Source organism: Sapajus apella, unplaced genomic scaffold (assembly GCF_009761245.1).
Source record: "Sapajus apella isolate SASKATOON/1434 unplaced genomic scaffold, GSC_monkey_1.0 scaffold2, whole genome shotgun sequence".
In the NCBI taxonomy this organism is placed as follows: domain Eukaryota; kingdom Metazoa; phylum Chordata; class Mammalia; order Primates; family Cebidae; genus Sapajus; species Sapajus apella.
In genome coordinates, this window is record NW_022436942.1 from 66656618 (window position 1) to 66675767 (window position 19150).

General features: G+C 48.8%; 2 protein-coding genes across 8 annotated transcripts in view; one reads left to right on the forward strand and one right to left on the reverse strand.

Annotated features, from left to right (window-relative positions):
- The first annotated feature begins 750 nt into the window (after nucleotides 1-750).
- FICD (FIC domain protein adenylyltransferase) lies at nucleotides 751-6480 on the forward strand. Of its 7 annotated transcripts, none has more exons than XM_032300388.1 (4): nucleotides 760-923; nucleotides 1746-1871; nucleotides 2494-2852; nucleotides 3692-6480. In XM_032300388.1, the coding sequence occupies exons 3-4, from the start codon at nucleotides 2555-2557 to the stop codon at nucleotides 4765-4767; spliced, it is 1374 nt and encodes a 457-aa protein (XP_032156279.1). In that variant the 5' UTR covers nucleotides 760-923; nucleotides 1746-1871; nucleotides 2494-2554; the 3' UTR covers nucleotides 4768-6480. The 7 variants fall into 7 exon arrangements, with proteins under 7 accessions (XP_032156326.1, XP_032156279.1, XP_032156299.1 ...); XM_032300408.1 differs by having other exon boundaries at nucleotides 1763-1871; XM_032300398.1 differs by having other exon boundaries at nucleotides 1807-1871.
- Nucleotides 6481-7532: 1052 nt separating this feature from the next.
- Nucleotides 7533-19150, reverse strand: part of SART3 (spliceosome associated factor 3, U4/U6 recycling protein) — a 35320-nt gene continuing 23702 nt past the window's right edge. The window contains exons 13-19 of the mRNA XM_032300375.1: nucleotides 17141-17253; nucleotides 16132-16208; nucleotides 15370-15538; nucleotides 11379-11833; nucleotides 10747-10899; nucleotides 9603-9793; nucleotides 7533-8911 (exon numbers count right to left, since the gene is read on the reverse strand). Of these exons, the coding sequence (XP_032156266.1) occupies nucleotides 8734-8911; nucleotides 9603-9793; nucleotides 10747-10899; nucleotides 11379-11833; nucleotides 15370-15538; nucleotides 16132-16208; nucleotides 17141-17253 (1336 nt within the window). The 3' untranslated portion in view covers nucleotides 7533-8733. The remainder of the gene's footprint in view (nucleotides 8912-9602; nucleotides 9794-10746; nucleotides 10900-11378; nucleotides 11834-15369; nucleotides 15539-16131; nucleotides 16209-17140; nucleotides 17254-19150) is intronic.

Here is a 19150-nt window from a genome sequence, read left to right on the forward strand (position 1 = left end):
CATGGTGGCGCGCACCTGTAGTCCCAGCTACTCAGGAGGCTGATGCAAGAGAATCACTTGAACACGGGAGGCAGAGGTTGCAGTGAGCCGAGATTGTGCCACTTCACTCCAGCGTGGGTGACAGAGCGAGACTCCGTCTCAAAAAAAAAAAAAAAAATCAGAAATAAGAAAATTCCCCTGGCTGTGGTGGCGCACACCTGTAGTCCCAGCTACTCGGGTGGCTGAGGTGGGAGGATCGCTTGAGCCCGGGAGGTGAAGGCTGCAGTGAGCTGCACTCCAGCCTGGGCAACACCAGGAGACCCTGTATTTTTTTAAAAGAAAAAAAAATAAGATTTTTAAGTCAGGGAGGAAAAGACAGAGAGGGAAAGAGAAAGAAGGCGGCGGCAAACCCAGCAGCATGGGGTGGGGGCTAAGAACAGGGGCTGCGCAGTCACGGAGGCTAACAGGGTGAAGGCGTGGATAGCATCAGCATCTTCATTTCACACCCGGGAAAACTGAGGCACACGACAGAGGCTCCGGGACGAGGAGACCCGAGGAAGGGACCGCCGTGCAACTTCGAGTTTCCGGGCCCGCCAATCAGCGCGCCCCAGTTTCCCTCACCTGCTCCTCCCGCCAGTGGCCTAGGCCCCGCCCCTCCCGCTGCTTATTGGCTGCTACGGGAACGAGTCAAACGCAAGCGACAACCAATGGGAGTGGCCCACGGCTCGTCTTTCCCGGGGAAGCCGACGCTGACGCGGGAACCCGGAAATGCGAAGGAAGGACAAGTGGGGAAAGCCAATCCGCCGCGACGAGGGCAGCGGGCCGTTCAATGGCGAGTCGCCGAGGGCGGGGCCAGAGGCCGGCGGCGAAGGTGTACCCGGGAGCCGGCGGCCTCGGAGCTGGGATCGCGGGGAAGGCTTTTGGGGTTCTGACAGCCGCGCGCGGTGAGAAAGGGGCAAGCGCAAGGGACTCGAGAGGACGAAGCCGGGAAGGGTGCGGCGGGGCCGCGAGCCCTGGGCGGGGTTCGGGAAGGGGAGGCTCTGCAGTCTTGGAGGGGACTTAGACCTGTCCCCTTCCCTCTCCGGGCCTCAGTTTCTCCCTTTCCAGGGAAGTGAGGGGGAGAGATTCGCGCCTCCCCTAATGCACTTCTTCCCCGCACACACCCCTGGCACCGGCGATCTGCCCCTTGCCCTGTACAGCCCGGTCCAGTAGCCTGTCCCTCGGGAAGCCCTCCCAGACCCCTGGGCCCGCGCAGCACGTCAAGCGCGCCCCTATTAAAGCGCACCCTAAGCCATTCCACATGTTCTGTGGCAACAAGCCAGGCTCCCCATAAGACTCTGAACCCCGTGATCCATCAGTCATTCCTGAGTCAGGACCAGCCCAGAGCAGGTGCACAGGCCCTGCCTAGCAGTAAGGTGGAGGTTGTGACCTGGGGACTGGGCGCAGGGGCCCTAGGGATTCCTTCCAAACGCCTCTATTTACCTCCTTTGGGCCTTCTGGAATTTAACTTATGCTCTCTGTGCCTTGATTTCCCTTGTCTGTAAAATGGAGTTGGGGGTAGCCTTTCCTTCATAGGGTGGTGGCATGAGGGTGAGATGAGGCGATGCGTGGCCAGTACATAGCTCGGCGCCCAGCACACCATAATTGCCTAATAAGTGCTTATTGTTAGCATAATGTTTGCATACCTGGCCGCCCTCCACTTCCACTGCCAGCCCCAAGCACATACAAGCCCCCTTGTCACTGAGGCCAAGCTCTGTGGCCCACAGCGGGAGTTCCTTTCAAGGTGCTCCAACCGCTCATCCTCTTGGTGGTGTCCCTTCTGGACAGGCCAGGAACGGAAGGCCCAAGAGGGGAAGGGCACTGCAGGCACTGTGGCTGAATATCAGGGTGAGGGCAGTAAATGAGGCCACCCAGCAGTTGTGCTTATCAAAGATTGGGTGTCAGAACTGCTGTGGCTGATCCGCTTGTGTGTATCTCTGTCAGTCATTTGCGTCCCAAATGTTTGACATATGTCCCCAAACCCAGTGTTCGTGATCAGAAGCCACAGGGATGTATGGTAAAGGGGGATCACTTTAGAGCCGTGAAGTTCCTCAGTTCAAGTCCTAAGGCTGTCACTTGCTCACAGTGTGACTTTGGGCAAGGGACTTCACCTCTCTGAACTTCAGTTCCCTCACCTGGAGAGTGAGGTGAAAACATCAGCTCAAGTCGCTGTTGAACATTGCAGGAGGTGCCTGTGTGAGGCGTTTGGTGCTGAGCACAGGGCCTGGACTGTCGCAAGTGCTCGATACTTGTTGGACCACAGTAGAGTTATTTTCACAGTCACACTGCCCGGGAGGTGGCCCCAGTCCTTCCAGCCTGGCCCGCCTCTAGTGAGATCCACTCCTTGCCTTGTCCCCACACCCCCATCTCTCTAGTGAGCTAAAAGAACAGGAAGTCGCCAAGCTCATCTTCCAGCTGAAGTCACGCCGCATCCTGAACATGTCTGTTTCTCCTGCAACTCTTGGCTCCTTGCAGATCCTGCCCCCTCTCAGCCGCCTGTGGACATGTGCAAGGGGCCCACTCCTGAGTCCAGACGATGCTCATGTCAATGGCTTCAGTGATGGCGGTGACTGAACCGAAATGGATCTCGTTCTGGGGCCGCTTCCTGTGGGTGACGCTGCTAAGCATGGTGCTGGGGTCCCTGCTGGCCCTGCTGTTGCCACTGGGGGCTGTGGAGGAGCAGTGCTTGGCTGTGCTCAAAGGCTTCTACCTGCTCAGGAGCAAACTGGACAGGGCGCAGCATGCCACCACCAGGTGCACCAGCCCATCCACAGAGCTCAGCGTCACCTCCAGGGATGCAACACTGCTGGTGGTCAAGACCAAGGCCTCTCCAGGTAAGACAGACTGGCCGTCTTCCTCAACGCTCGTAGACATTTATAGAATGTGTGCCATGTCCCGTGTGCAGGGTGGGTATTGTGAACAAGTCAGCCCTGGGCTCCCGGCATTAACAAGCTGACAGATTACTGAGAATGTCATGATTGTGGTTATGGGAAGCACAAAGGGCTGTAGGGGCATACCAGGAAGGCTCCCTGGAAGAGGTGACACCTGAGCTGGGACCCAGTTGTAAGTAGGAGTCATCCAAGGAGAAGGGCATCCAAGGAAAAGACCTCCAGGCAGAGACCAGAGGGTAGGAGAGAGCCTGGGGGCATTCGAGGAACTAAAGGAAGTTGAATATGTGGGGCTGAGCCTCACAGGTGGCCAAGGGGCCAGGACAGCAGGGCTTGGGCAAAAGCAGGCTCCCCACCTCCACCAGGAGTTCTCTGTGGTGGGGACTGACATAGGCATTGTCAGATGGTGGTGGCATCCCTGGCCTCTCCCCTGAGATGCCTGTAGCACCCCTACTACCTCCCCAGTTATGACAACTAACCAGGTCTCCAGCTGTCACCAAATGTCCCCTGGGGCGCACAATCAAACCACTGGGTTGAAAGAGAGAAAGAACAGTCCCGGATGGTGAAGCCCCCAGGGCCTAGAAAGAGTGGGGAGTTGTTAACACCTTGGGCCTGCAGGGCAGGGAATCCGTGTCACCAGCACGGGTCAAGCTGGAGATGTAGGAGAGGGCCTACATTGGGAGCTGTGGCCAGTGGGAAAGGTCCAGCAGACCAGCACAGATGACAGCCCTGAATGTCCTCTGCCCCCTACCCTCCCTGACAGCACTTCTTTGGTTCTCTTCCAGCAGGTAAGTTGGAAGCCAGAGCCGCCCTGAACCAGGCTCTGGAGATGAAGCGCCAGGGCAAGCGGGAAAAAGCCCAAAAGCTCTTCATGCATGCCCTCAAGATGGACCCGGACTTCGTGGACGCACTCACCGAGTTTGGCATCTTCTCGGAGGAAGACAAGGACATCATCCAGGCGGACTACTTATACACCAGAGCACTGACCATCTCGCCCTACCATGAGAAAGCGCTGGTCAACCGTGATCGGACACTGCCACTCGTGGAGGAGATTGACCAGAGGTATTTCAGCATCATCGACAGCAAGGTGAAGAAGGTCATGTCCATCCCGAAGGGGAACTCGGCTCTGCGCAGGGTCATGGAGGAGACCTACTACCATCACATCTACCACACGGTGGCCATCGAGGGCAACACCCTCACCCTCTCAGAAATCAGGCACATCCTGGAGACACGCTACGCTGTGCCCGGGAAGAGCCTGGAGGAACAGAACGAGGTCATCGGTGTGCACGCGGCCATGAAGTACATCAACACGACACTGGTTTCGCGCATCGGCTCTGTCACCATCAGCGACGTGCTGGAGATCCACAGGCGGGTGCTGGGCTACGTGGACCCCGTGGAAGCTGGCAGGTTTCGGACGACACAGGTCCTAGTTGGACACCACATCCCTCCCCATCCGCAGGATGTGGAAAAGCAGATGCAGGAGTTCGTACAGTGGCTCAACTCGGAAGATGCCATGAACCTGCACCCGGTGGAGTTTGCAGCCTTAGCCCATTATAAACTCGTTTACATCCACCCTTTCATTGATGGCAACGGGAGGACCTCCCGCCTGCTCATGAACCTCATCCTCATGCAGGCGGGCTACCCGCCCATCACCATCCGCAAGGAGCAGCGGTCCGAGTACTACCACGTGTTGGAAGCTGCTAACGAGGGCGACGTGAGGCCTTTCATTCGCTTCATCGCCAAGTGTACTGAGACCACCCTGGACACCCTGCTTTTCGCCACGACTGAGTACTCGGTGGCACTGCCAGAAGCTCGGCCCAACCACTCTGGGTTCAAGGAGACGCTTCCTGTGAAGCCCTAACCCTAGAAACCCTCCCTCAGTGACAAAGGATGTCCCTAGGTAGGGGAAAACACCAAAAAACAGCATTTCTAGAAACCTAGTCACTTCCCAAAGCAAAAGGAGAAACATTCTTTACCTCCAAATGTTGTTTTAGTTAAAAAAGAAAAAAAATTAAGTTATTAAGCCTTGTCTCTAAAATAACTTATAATTCAACCAGGCTTATTTATTTTCTTTGGAGCAAGCTAGTCAGTGTTGTGTGGTGTCTGCTGTGTCTTGCTGGTGACTGTGCCTTAGGGGCAACAGTGCTTCCATGTGACCAGAACACGGGTTCTGGAGCAGAATTTGTACCAAGGTGGAGGGGCAGCCAGGAGGTGTGGGACAGGGCCCAGAGGCAGATATCACTCCACGTGCTGCTCTGAAACAGGCTGAGAGATTCCATGAATGCAACTGGAAAGTCGGACCCCAGTCGCAGCTGAAAGAAGTGGTTGAAAGCTGGCTTTCTCGAGGTTTAGGTCAGTGGTGACTAACTTCCAAGCAAACTGCATAGAGAAAATGAATGACGCTCCTAGTTCAGTCCCTACTTACCTCCAGGAAGACTTTTTGAGTCACAGTTTGCAAACTTTAGTGCCAGTGGCTATTTTTCCATATTGAGACTGTTTTTCTAATTACGAATCTGGGTAGCCATAAAGAGCTGTTTGTGGGCAGGGGAAACACAGGGGGTTGGCCCATTTGATTTTCTTTGGGTATCAGTGCTTTTCTCGCACTTCATTTGTAGCAACTCAGGCCAGATGTTTTCGTTTAAAAGTTCTCTGGGCTCGTCCTTCCAACTGTGTCATGCTGTAAACCAGGTGTTATGCAAGTAGGCACCTGCCCTTGCTCCCCTGCCTGAGTTTTCTGTAGGTAGATGTTGAAGAACCTATCTGAGAAAACGTGCCACGTGGACACCTACTAAGCATTTTTGATAATGAATTAGAGCACCAGTTTCTACTGAACAGAGCAAAAACATTCAGCCACAGCGGGGTTATGTCCCTTTAGTCCTGAAGTTTCACCTACTTACTGCCTGGACCCCCACCTTCCATGGCCGTTGCTGTCCTGTGTACCCCTGGGGAGGCAGAAGAGATTGCCTCAGAGTAGCCTTATTTTTCTCGTGACTTGTGAAATGATGCAGTGCTCTATGTAATATGGCCAAGTTTCCAAGCTGTCATCCTATGGAAGTAGAATCTTCTCTTTCAATCGTATGGCACAGGTGCCCATATGACTGCTGCTATTTAGTCAGAGTGGTGGAAGTCACTGGGTCCCCTTCCCAGTGATGGAGCCCGTGACATCTAACACTGTACTGCACTTTGCCAATGTGTGAGTGATAGCGAATATGCAGTGTTATCTTTGATTTGGGAATTCAGTTCCTGACAGTAATGAGGCCAGTGCTCTGACAGAGTTTATAGTTATTCAGTTGTATAAATACTACATTCAGAGTGTTTTTGAAAGGTCAAGAAAAATAAGTGAAAAGATACGTGAAATGGCTCCAAATGATAATTATTCAAAAAATGTTTTCATACTCTCATGCTGCCAGATGTACTTCTTACACTCTTCTCATCTTGGTTTTATAAGCACACCAAGGTCTGACAGATGAGCTTGCTTTCTACTTAAGAGCAAGAGAATTTGCACTTTAGCTATATGTGAAGGATATTATTTTAACAAATTCCCGATTCTAATAAAGTTATTTTATTACATGAATCCCTGAGACTCTGCTCTCTTATTTGGGAGGTGTTCCCATCTGTCCTAAGGGCAATGGGGGTATTCTGACCTTTAGCCTTATTCATAATACTGTTCTGGGGGAGCAACAGATCCAAGATGGTGATTTCCACGAGCAAGTGAGCCAGAAGTTGGATAACCCACCCACCTAGGTGGATAAGGATGAATTACTGATTTTCTTGGTTTTTTTTTTTTTTTTTTTTTTTAATTAAGTAACTGAAGTAGTTCCTCAGGTTTCTATTTACCATCAGTTCTGGATTTTCTAGGGAAAACACACAAACCCACTCATATGGTCCTGGATATCCATTTGTGCAACAGTCAATCCCGAACCTAAATGGGGTTCTGCTCAAGCCTGAAAAGGTCTGTCCCTGTAACAAGCCAGGGTTGACATCTGCAAGTATGACATTAAGGTCAGAATACTGGCTGCAGGCAAGAAAGCCAGTTAATGTGAAACAGAAAAAAGTAAGGCCACACTCACCCACAGTGATAGTCATGGCTCTTCATGTGTCAGGCCCCCAACCATGAGGGCTCCCTGTGAGCTACCCAAATCATTGCACCAGCCGAATGGCCTTCCAAGCAGCATCACAGAGAACACTGCGGGAAGAACGCATGGGACAGCAAAGGCTCTTGCTGCTGCCAACAGCCACCGCTTGAATTTAATTCAGAAGTAAAGCCTAGTAAAAAGTTTTGTGTAAGAAAGAAATGGAGAGGAACCTACATTTTAAAAGACTTAGGAGGCTTACCAACCAATGATCATTTAAAGGGAGGAGAGCTGACATTTATAGGAAGGCGGAAATTTGAGTGGACAGTTGATGACATTAAGGGATTACCACTAATATTCCTAGGAGTGAAGGCCTTTCAGTCCTGAGACACCTGCCACAACATTACTGGACAATCACGATGACATCTGGAACATGCCTAAAAAGAACAGAGGGTGAAGGGGAGACAGACATGAAGGAAGAGGGGCTGGGAGCTGAGGAATGCTGGAAGCCAAATGGTAGGCACATAGGAGTTTATTTTACTGTTCTGTCTACTTTTTAATAGGTTATATTAAAAAATGTTAAGTTAAAAAAAATATAGAAAAGCCCGACTGATGCACAAAAACTTAACACAACAGATAAATGAGGAGTTGATTCCCATGACATATACAAGGATTCCCTGACATCTTTCTCCAGACTGTGTAAATAAAGGAAGCTTCCCCTACTGAACTGGCAATGCTGTTTTCAAAGCAATAAATATTATTTGATAAAAGATGTGAAGTAAAAAAGCTCATAAGCTCCAGTGTCAAACTGCTATAACCTAAATTGTATAAAACTGAAGACACATCACAGCTGAAATAATTTAAATCAAAGTGACAATGAGATTTGACTTAACAAAAGTTCTATTTACACATCCATTAGGTAAAGCAAGGTACACCCACTTCAAAACACATCCATATGTGAATGCACATCTGAGTACCGTTCAGCAAAAAGTTTTTAAGAGAACTTCAGTTTAATAAAGCTAAATGGGGAGAAGTGAAGTTTGCATTTAACATGGTATTAAACAAAACCAAAGGGCTGAAACTCATGTTTAGACAACACAGGTCACTAATCACTAGGCAAAGAAAACAGTCCACAGCAGGTGGCACAAATAATTCCTATACAAATGTCGCAAATATTCTGCTTTAAGGAAACATAAAACAATGGTTGACATATCATTTACAAATACAGAATATAAAAATGCACAGCCCCCTTGAACAAAAATTCAGCAAATGTTTTTAGATGACTTCCCTCACACCCACCCCCACATTAGGCCATTCTGGTGAATTACTAGCATCTGCCATTTCATCTTTTAAAAGAATGATGGGCACATGTGCTGTCCAGGGTGGAAGACAAGTGTCATATAAAAAGGGGCCGGAGCTGGCCAGGAACATTTGGACAAGTGCGTCTCAAAAACTCTGTATTCTAGTTTCGCTTCTGTGCCTCAGTCTTGAAGATACAAAAGCCTCTTAGGACACCACATCCTGGGCCCAGCCTGCAGAGTGGTCGCTTTTCTGCCACTGCCCTCAATATGAGGGAGCACTGAAAAAGGCTCTTGACTTAGGGCCTCTTCCCCTTTCTGTGAAGCAGAGGAGCCATCTGTGGTTGCGAGTGGGCAGCACACCAGGCATGTCCATCCCCAGTGCACTGCTGGGTAGTGTGGGTGGTCCTCCGGGCCAGAGTGAAGTAAGGCATTTCCTGTCTCCCAGAATCCCGTTCACTTTCTCAGAAACAGCTTGGCAAAATCGGCATTGGACATCTTGGGTGCCTCGGTGGCTGGTGGGGTGGCAACTGCAGGAGCCGGGGCAGGGCCGTTCTCGGCCTGAGGAGCTGCAGCACTTGGGCGCTGCAGGGCACGAGGCAGTAGAGCCAGCTGCGTCCTTCCCTTCCCCCTCCTAGAAGAGCAAACACTGAATGGACCTTTTGAAGCAACAATTCGTGGCCCCTGGTTTATTTGTGAAAACAAGCCAAGACAGTTTTAATATAACCAGAAGTTAAAAAGTGAAGGAAAAAAAAAAAAAAAAAAAGGATGAGACAATCCTTGCCTCCTTAATTCTGGCTATTATGTAAAAACTGCTTCAACAAACTTGACCTTGTTCAGTATCAACCCTGAGCACCAGTCACACTCAGAGGGGATCAGAGTGACTATCACCTCTCAGACCTTACCAGTCACCCAGCAATTCCGCTATCTCCTCCTCATCCCTATCAGGAAAAAAGCACAGCTTATGTGGATCATAGCTAGGGCTGCAGACTGGCACACACGTGGGTATGAGATTTTGTTTTAAACACACAGATCCAACTGGCAAAGGGGACTTTAAAATAATCACTGCCTTTAGTCCTGTCTGAAATAAATGACGAAGTGTGAATTGGCCAATACCAGGCAGGGGTCACTGCCTAGGCTTGCACCCTCCCTGGACCTGCTCTGGACACCTTGCTCCGGTGGAACCACAGTGATTACCACAAGAACAGCAGGTCTTGGCTTTTGTCCTAACAGGAAGCTAATTCATCCTGGTTAATCCCACCATGGTCCATGAACTGGTGCCAGCCAGGGTGAAGTCTGCACTAATCTACTGTGCAAGCACTTACGCTCCATATGTCTGCGGTGAAGGCATGGGGCCACCCGGTGCCTTCCTGGCCTCTGGCTTCTCTGGAACCTTCCTCTGAGGAGGGTTGCTGATTGCCACTTTGATGACATTCTCTTTGATAGTCATGCCGTCCATCTTCATCACAGCCTGCGATGCCTGGGATTCATTTTCGTACTCCACGTAGGCCAGGCCCTGGAAGAGGCAAGATCCAGAGCCAAGTCAGATCCTGCAGACCCAGGATGCAACCTCCTCCCGCAGGGCAGGCGCTGGGCCTCCTCCTGGAGACCAGCAGACCAGGACACAGCAGACGCCCCATCAACAGATTACCTTCCCCACCGCCGCATCCTCTGTCTACAGGCTTATTTCCCCACCCTCTTCTCCTTCCCTATTGCTGTTAATGCACTGTAACTTCAGATAACCCTTCCAAGTTCAGTACACCTTGTACGTGCTGCGGAATTAGAAAGAAAGAAGGAAACAGACAGGTGGACCAGTATAAAGCCAGCAAATAAACCAAGAGGTGGACGGAACACAGGGCGAGCAGTCCAGGTGCCCAGGTGAGCCCTCATGTTTCTGTGCCCTTACACTGCCCCCCTCCCATTTCATCCTCTTTTTCTCTCCATTAACCTGGATAAAGGGGAGGTAAAGTGGGCAGTGGGTAGACAGTAACACAAAACCACTTACTACTCAAAATGGGGCACAAAAGGACTTAGCAGGAGACTGGGGGGCAAGAAGGAAGGACAGGAGAAGACGCACTGCAATGGAGGGACTCAAGGGGGCTGGCTGGAGGCCCCAGGGAAAGAGAGGCCTGGGACAGAGGAAGGAGGCTGCACAAGGTGCCCACCCCAAAGCCTGTGTGCTACTGGTCACAGGGCTTCCCTCAAGCCCCACAGCAAGGGGCCACAGTATGATGAATCCATGATCATCTATTTCCAAGTACCTTATTCTTTTTAGTACAATTAACTACAAACAGGTTAATCTGACTCCAAATACAAGTAGAGCTAAGTGTGCAGATCTTTCTGTTAAAATAACTTCTGTTTCTCAGCAGATGAACTAGGAACCCACCCTAAAGGTAAATAATCTTTGAACAGATACAGAAACGAAGTTTGCCTGAGCCTTGAAAAGGCACAATCTGCTCTAACACTGACCTTTGGTTTGCCAGCCCGGTTGGTGACCAGCCTGAGGTCCTTCACGGTGCCATGAGCCTTACAGATTTCCTCTAGTTCCTCTTTAGTGCAGGAGAAAGGCAGGCCCGAGATGAACAGCTTGTGTTTCTCCAGGGAAGTGCTGTACCTGAACACCTATAGGAAGGGAGAAAAAAAAACATGATTCAAGGCCTGGCCCAGCTCACCTGACTCCTCTGACACTAGCCTTGTCCCCAGGAGCATGCCCAGCCAGGCAGACCAGAGCCAAGCCATGCTGAAGCTTGTTAACAGAGCCACAGGGGTGAGTCACTTAACCTCTCTGGCTTCCATGTCTTCCTCTGTAAAATGGCAAGAATAAAAGTGGCCAGTCACAGAGTCTGATAAGGATTCAATGAAGTGACATACATAAAACACATTTAGCACAGTCTCTTGTCACTACCAAGCACCCAGCGGCAAGTACCCATGCCATGAGTCAGACCTCAGTCAACCAGCTCAGGATGGACCTTGGCTCACAAGGAAGTTTAGATCCGAACAGAGCATAAAACTTCTGTGTATATCCTAAATATCACTGCTGCAGGAAGAAAGTCCCTAAAGCAACCACAGACACAAGGCATTCTGTTTTTCCATAAACCTACCTTAAACTCGGGGTTTTTGCTCTTATCCACACAGGGGGAAACAAACATCGGCCTCCCTTCCACACTTTTACGGTCCATCTCCAGCGCCTGAAGGGCTGATTTCTCTTCTTTAAACTCCACATAGCAGTAGCCTCGGAAATCCCCGCGGTTGCTGAAGATGGGTCGGATCTGGACCACCTCCCCACAGGCCTCGAAGAGCGGCCTGAGCTTCACGTCCGGCTCCTGCATGCTATAGGGCAGGTTGCTGACAAAGACGGTGATGCTGTCCTTGCTGCTGTCATGCAGCACCTTGGGCATGTCCCTCTTCAGGGAGGCTGCCTTCTCCTTCTGCTTTGAAGGGGGCTCCACATCTACAACGGCACATTTCCCAGCGGGTCCTGCTGCTGATTCCACGTTTTGTGTTTCTCCAGCTGCAGGGATGCTGTTCTCGACCCTTCTGCGTTTGGAAGGCTGCTCTACAGGTTTTCAAAAGAAAAGCAGCCTTGGTTAACCGTTACCTCTCTTCAGGGAGCTTGAACAGAGGTGTGATGTGAATGTGCTGTGACAGCTGCATGTGACACTCCCTCGCCAGACTCAGAAGGGCAAGCATCACCCCTGAGAAGTCTTTTGTGACCCGCCTGACCTGTCCCACGACTTTCTGTGTGCCCCAGTTACACTCGGGTAAGTGGGCTCGGTCAATTGGAAGTAATAACATCAATCCCCATTGTCCACTCTTAATTATACAAAAGGCCAGAAGGTCTCAAAGTTCAGAAGGCAAATTCCAGGGCCCCTCTCCTACAAAAGCCCAGGTCAACAGGGTGGGACAGGACATGAGAATCTGCACTGGAAAAGCACCCTAGTGGCTGATGCCCGCGCCCCATGGAGCACATTTTGGAAAGCACTACAAAGGGTCTGTGGTTTCTAAAACACTTTTAATATTTCCTTGTGTCCTTAAGAGAGCTTAACCACAATCTACTCCAGTCTGTCCTCACCACTGCCTCCAGAAGGCCAGGACTAACGCTCAACAGATGTTTGCCTCCAACAAACAGACCTCTCCATCAGTTCACCCACCACCTTTGCAATGGGTGGAAAGCCCTGCACGCTGCTACTGTATTCCAGAGCGCCTCTGGGCTGGGTCCAGCTGACTGGCCCGCCTACCACTCCAGCCTCCTCAAACACTGCCCCATCCCTCTCCATGTATCCAAGTTCAAACCCAATTATTTGCTGCTTACAGAAATTGCCAGGCTGTGTGCTAGGCCTTCAGGCTGTGCTAACGCTGGCTCCCTGTCTAGCTCAGCCCTTCCCTTCTCGATGCCAGACAGTCACTCCGTCTCCTCCCAGATTTCAAACCTCTTCCCCCACAGGTCTTCCTGGTACAGAGCTGGCCCACTAGTGCCTTCTTTGGCCTCCACCACTATTAACAACTCCATCTCCCACAGTCCTGATGACATGCCACCATGGTCACATATCACATCTGCCTTACTCTACTAAACTGGGAGGACTGAGGGGCAATGAGTCCCCCTTAGTTATTTAGGAAAGCCCAAACAAGGTGTGCAAGCAAGGTCAACTCAAAGATGGATGACTCCATTCCCAGTTCTTTCTGGCTCACACATCTGTACCAAGAAAGTGTACAGAGTCCTTACACATCCAGAGACAATTCTTTTTTTTTTCTTTTTATGAGATGGAGTCTTGCTCTGTCTCCCAGGCTAGAGTTCAGTGACGCGATCTCAGCTCATTGCAAACTCCGCCTACTGTGCTCAAGTGATTCTCTTGCCTCAGCCTCCCAAGTAGCTGGGAAAACAGGCGCCTGCCACCATGCCTGGCTAATTTTTCTATTTTTAGTAGAGACAGGTTTTCACCATGTTGGCCATGTTGGTCTTAGATCCCTGACCTCAGGTGATCCACCCACCTCGGCCTCCCAAAGTGCTGGGATTAGACATGAGCTACTGCACCCCGCCATCAGAGACAATTCTTTACCTTAACTGACTCTCTGAAATAAATATGACCCAGAGCTGCTCACCCCTGAAATTACAAGGGTGAAAGAAACACTGCTGGAAAATTCCACTAAGTCACAACCATTAAAAGCAGGGCCAAGGCTGGGCACGGTGGCTCATCTGTAATCCCAGTACTCTGAGAGGCCAAGGCAGGAGGATCACTTGAAGTCAGGAGTTCCAGACCAGCCTGGTTAACATGGTGAAAACCCATCTCTACTAAAATACAAAAATTAGCTAGGCATGGTGGCTGGCACCTGTAATCCCAGCTACACAGGAGGCTAAGGCAGGAGAATCGCTTGAACCCCAAGGTAGAGGTTGCAATGAGCTGAGATCACAACACCACACTTGAGGACGGAGAACAGAGAAAGACTCCCTCTCAAAAAAAAATTAAAAAAAAAAAAAAAGCAGGGCTAAGCCTGGTAGGTCTGTGCAGGGTAAGGGCTGCTGCAGTGGTGTGCAATGCTACAGCCTGAATGGAAGAAAGAAGATGAGCAACATGGGGCAGTGACAGGGACCCCACCTGAGATATGGAAGCCAGAATGAAGATGCAAGGGGGTCCATGCTGGGCCATACCTGGCCCCAGGTGTAAGAGATCAGACAGGGTGGGGATGGCACCCACGAGAAGGGGAGGCAGGAACAGGAAACTGATTTTGCAAATACAGGGGCTGGATGGAATAAGTGAGGATGCTGAGGATAAAGGGAGCCAGGTTTCTCAAGGTCAGAGAAGGGTATGACACAGCTGGGCACAGTGCTCATGCCTATCATCCCAGCACTTTGGGAGGCCAAGGCAGGCAGGTCACTTGAGGCCACAAGTTTAAGACCAGCCTGGCCAACATGGCAAAACCCCATCCCTACTAAAAATACAAAAAAATTAGCCAGATGTAATGGTGCGTGCCTGTAATCCCAGCTATTTGGGAGGCTGAAGCACAAGAATCACCCGAACCTGGGAGCTGGAGGTGGCAGTGAGCCGAGATCATGCCATTGCACTCCAGCCTGGGCAACAGAGTGAGACTCTGTCTCGAAAACAAATGAGTACACAAGTTTTAACGAGAGAGAGAAGGTTGCTGCAAGTATGAAAAGGAACCCTGTGGTGTTAGACTGGAACTGGAGATACTGGTGTGACATCATGATTTTCAATATATATCAATAGTTACAGAAGTAAATATCGACATAAATATGTCTGTATACACATGTACGCGCACACACACTCCCTACCCTCGACAACACAGGCCTAGGAACAATACCCAACAGCAGTGAGCATAACTAGCACCTTCTAAATACCACTCACCACTCAAAGGAACCTTGGAGAAATGACAGACTCCAGGGCTGAGTTAGGGAAGATGACCCTTGGGAATTGTGTGCTAGAAGGTAAGGAAATGATCAAAGAACAAGGGGGCAGGTCAAAGGGACCCAGAAGCCTGTGTGAAAAAACTCTTGCTAGCCAAACCTGGGATAAGTAGAGCATCAACATAAGTAATTACCAAAAGGGCCATCACCAGCAATGAAACAAAGCGAAATCAGAGGCCACCAGATGGGACTCAATGAGCAGGCCACAGGAGCACCTGTGTACTATTCCTGCCCGAGATGCATGAGCGGAATCCAATCCCCAGGGAGCCTCAGACACACCCAGGCTGAGGGACGAAACAGAGTGTGTCATCAGAGTAAAAACAAAGCTGAGCAGTGCTCCAGACTGAAGGAGATCAGCAGACAGGACAACTCAACACAACAGTGCAACCTGATCCAGATCCTTTCGCTACAAAGGACATGCCTATGCCTGGGGTCTGAATATTAGACAGGAGTAGTGATCACTGCTAACCTTGGCTCCAATGGCTGCATTCCAGTCATGGAGAAGAGGGGCCTTGTTTGCAAGACATACACCCTAACAGTGATCAAAGGGTGATGGGTATCAAGCTGGTAACACATTCTCAAATAGTTCAGGGAAGAACATTCTTCAAATGTTTTTGCAACTTCTCTAACTTTGAGACATTTCAAAACACAATTTCTCAAGAGCTCCTTACCTTCTTCATCATCGCCCCACTCCTTCTCATCATCCTCATCTGCTCCACGCTTATCTGGGCCTCTGGTCTTTTTCTTCTTTTTCAGTGCTTTCTTCTCAGCCCGGGCTCTTTTTCGTTGTTCAGCCTTTTCTTCTTCTTGCTGCACAAGGGCTGCTTCCTTCTCTGCAGCCTAGAAAAGTGGGAAGGTGAGGCACTGCTGCATGCGGGGATGACATTCGCTGTACTTATTCGTCAGGAAAGGGGAGAGGGGGTGGAAATTCATTACTAAATGAAAAGCAGAGATCAGGAGAAAAGGCGGTCAGGCTCACAGATATTCCACTCCAGGGCTCATTCAGGTTCCTTGGAATTCTGGATCTGACGTCTGTGTTATATTAGCAATTTCCTCACTTCAGCCATTACTCACCAAAAGGAAGGGGAAAAAATTCATAAAACTGAGGCCCTAAATAAGTTGGGGGTGTTCATGTTCCACTCACTAGGCTAAGTGAGGCTCTTCTTTATTCTTTTTTTATTAATTCTAGTAAATTTTAGAGCCAAAATTCCCTCACTACATGAAACAAGTACTTAATATTGGGGCTGAAGTTTTAGACCAATCTAAAATGATGATACAAGACAGGTTTAAGCATTGATCTAAATATTTTATAATTAATACTGAGTAAAAGACACTTAGGAAAACGTAAAACATCTTGACAAGAAACATCCATGCCAAATCAAACCAAAATAGTTAACGGGGTGCCAAAGACTTCAAACAAACATTGTCATTACCTTCAATCTCTGCTCATTGACACGAGCTAATCGGGTTTCAGTTTTCTGAACAGCTATATCCCAATCTTCTAAAGAACCTTGAAAGAAAGAGAAGTAAAACTTTTATTCTTTAGGATTTTGAAGGATATAATCAAATAAATTTTTCTTAATTTCTCTGTAACTCCAGAAGAGATTTCTCCCATCAAACAGTAAGAAAATGTAATTCATCTAGGCTTGAAGTTTAGAATTCAAATAGTCCTTTCTAAGTGGGTTTAAAATGTCCTTTCCCTTTAAAGAGAGACTTGAAACCCAGAACATGATCTATTAAGGGCTCTAGACGGCAAAGAATATGAAAACATTGTCATGCAAAACATACATTTATATTAAGGCTGAAGAATTTTAAGAGCTACTCAAATGTTCAGGCATTTATTTCTTATTTTTTGGTGGTCTTTGATTCCCAGTTCTGGGGGGTTCATACCCAAAATCCAGATCAATACCCACAGATAAAGTTACATTATTTTCCTAATGGTTCTGGCTCTCTAACACTGAAGACTCTGAAATTTAACACAGAGCCCATTGAGCCATTTGCCTCTCCAAGCTCCTCTGTTGGGCAGACGCTGCACTGGAGCACTGTGGCTCTCAATGGAGGGATCCTGCCTATCAAGGGACATTTGGCAATGCTGAGAGACACTTCTGGTTGTCATGTTTAGTTGTCGGTGGAGGTTGCTACTGGCATTTCATGGCTACAAGCCAGGGATGTCCCTAAACATCCTACAATGCACAGTCCCCCCCACAAAGAATTAGAACTCTGTGCTGAGTGACATCAGAGTCCTCCTGGTAGCTGCGGAATCTGAGAGGAGCTGCAGGAAGACTCGTTTTCAGGACACTCGTGACAGTCTAAGCATAAGGCACCACTTAAGGGGTGGCAGCATAAACAGAGCCTGTCCCCAGATTGTAACCACATGCTCCTACTTGAGACCAAATAGCAAATGGGTCAGGCTCCGAGCCAAAAGAGAGCCGGGGGTCCCACCTTCTGTCCTCTCCATGGTGAGCAACACTTCGCAGACATGCTCTGGGTAGTCACTGGTGCACTGGACGGCCCGGTGCAGCGCCTTCCGGCAGTGCTGGGTGTCACCATGTGCCCTAAGGCAGAAAACAAACAGTTGCTGCCACCAGCTCACAAAAAAAAAAAGGCACTCAAAGAAAGAGACTGTCTTCTCCCAGGTAGAAACTCACTCTTTAGTAACTCTAGCTTCTGAGGAGACCTTAGCTTTCAGATCTATCCACGATACTTTCTCCTTCCACAGTTTCCACAGTCACCTACGAAGGCTTTCCTTAAACCACTCTCTCCCTCAGCCATGTAGGGGCTATTGGAAAGCGTACCTCGGAATGCGATCTACAACCAGCATTCTGCCTTTACAGCATTCACACGTGCGCACATGGCGGGGGAATCCAACAGCTCTCTGTAACCTGATACAGTCCCTAGGGAAATTTTACTATGGAGTCCTACCCGAGGGGAGTAGAATCCAGGGTAGTGTCAAATTTCATACCCAGAGTCAGTTTTTTTTTGTGTGTGTTTTTTTTTTAAGATAGAATCTCGCTCTTGTTGCATAGGTGGGAATGCAATGACGCAATTTTGGCTCACTGCAACCTGCAACCTCTGCCTCCCAGGTTCAGGCAATTCTCCTGCCTCAGCCTCCTGAATAGCTGGGATTATAGGCGCCCACCTCCTATAATTTTTTTATTTTTAATAGAGATGGGGTTTCACCAGGTTGGCCAGGCTGGTCACAAACAGATATTTTTTGTATACTGCTAATTGCAACAGCTACACAACAATTCTGTTAGTCATAACTGTTATGAAACAGTATATTCACATTTGTTTTTAAAACATTTTAAATATACAGAAGTATTATATACACATATTATGACACTCAGAAAAAATTCAGAGCACTGATTCTCAAAGTAGGATCCACATACGTATCCCCTTGGAGATCCCCTGAGGATCTCCAAGAGCCTCTTAGGGGGCCTGCAAAGACAAAACTCCTTTTATAATAAATACCAAGACATTACTGGACTTTTTCACTGTGTTGACATCTTCAAGACAGTGCACAAGAAATGGTGGCCCTTAGCACAAATCAAGGCAGTACACGTCTTTTTAATGCACTGTGTGGCCGGGTGCAGTGACTCACGCCTGTAATCCCAACACTTTGGGAGGCTGAGATGGGCGGATCACAAGGTCATGAGTTCAAGACTGGCCTGACCAACATGGTGAAACCCCATCTCTACTAAAAATACAAACATTAGCCAGGCGTGGTGGTGCGTGCCTGTAATCCCAGATACTCAGGAGGTGGAGGCAGGAGAATCACCTGAACCCATGAGGCAGAAGGTTGCAGTGAGCCAAGACTGTGCCACCGTTCTTCAGCCTGGGTGAAAGAGCAAGACTCCATCCCAAAATAGTAATAACAATGCATTGTGTGATGAAATGCCACGTACACTTAAAGCCCCTCTGCATACTGAAGTAAACGGTTATTGCAAAAAACAGAAAAGCACGTTACTATTTGAGTTGCAAGCTGATCAAGCCACTTTTTTCAAAGACACCATTTTTACTTGAAAGAACACTTATTCACGTGACAAACCAGTCAGTTACTGAGACCTGGGTATTTGGCAGACATTTCTGAAAATTAACAAAGTGAGGCTACTACTCTGAGGAAAACCACTGACATTTTTTGTTGCATGTGATAAAATTCAAGCTTTCAAGTGAAAATTATAATCTTTGGAAAACTTGTATCTGCCACCACAAGTCTGACAGCTTCCTACTTAAAATACTTTTCTACTAAAATCAGTGCAGATATGAACAAATATGATTTTTAATACTATAGAATGAAATAAGTCAACATTTGGAAGAGCTGCATGATTTGGTGAATTGGGATTTTTCCAAATAATGTCATAGAATTATGGCATCACATAAAAGATAAAATAGACAAATGGATATTACTGTAACAGAATCTGTCAATATGGTTTCAGATTCCACATGCCAACA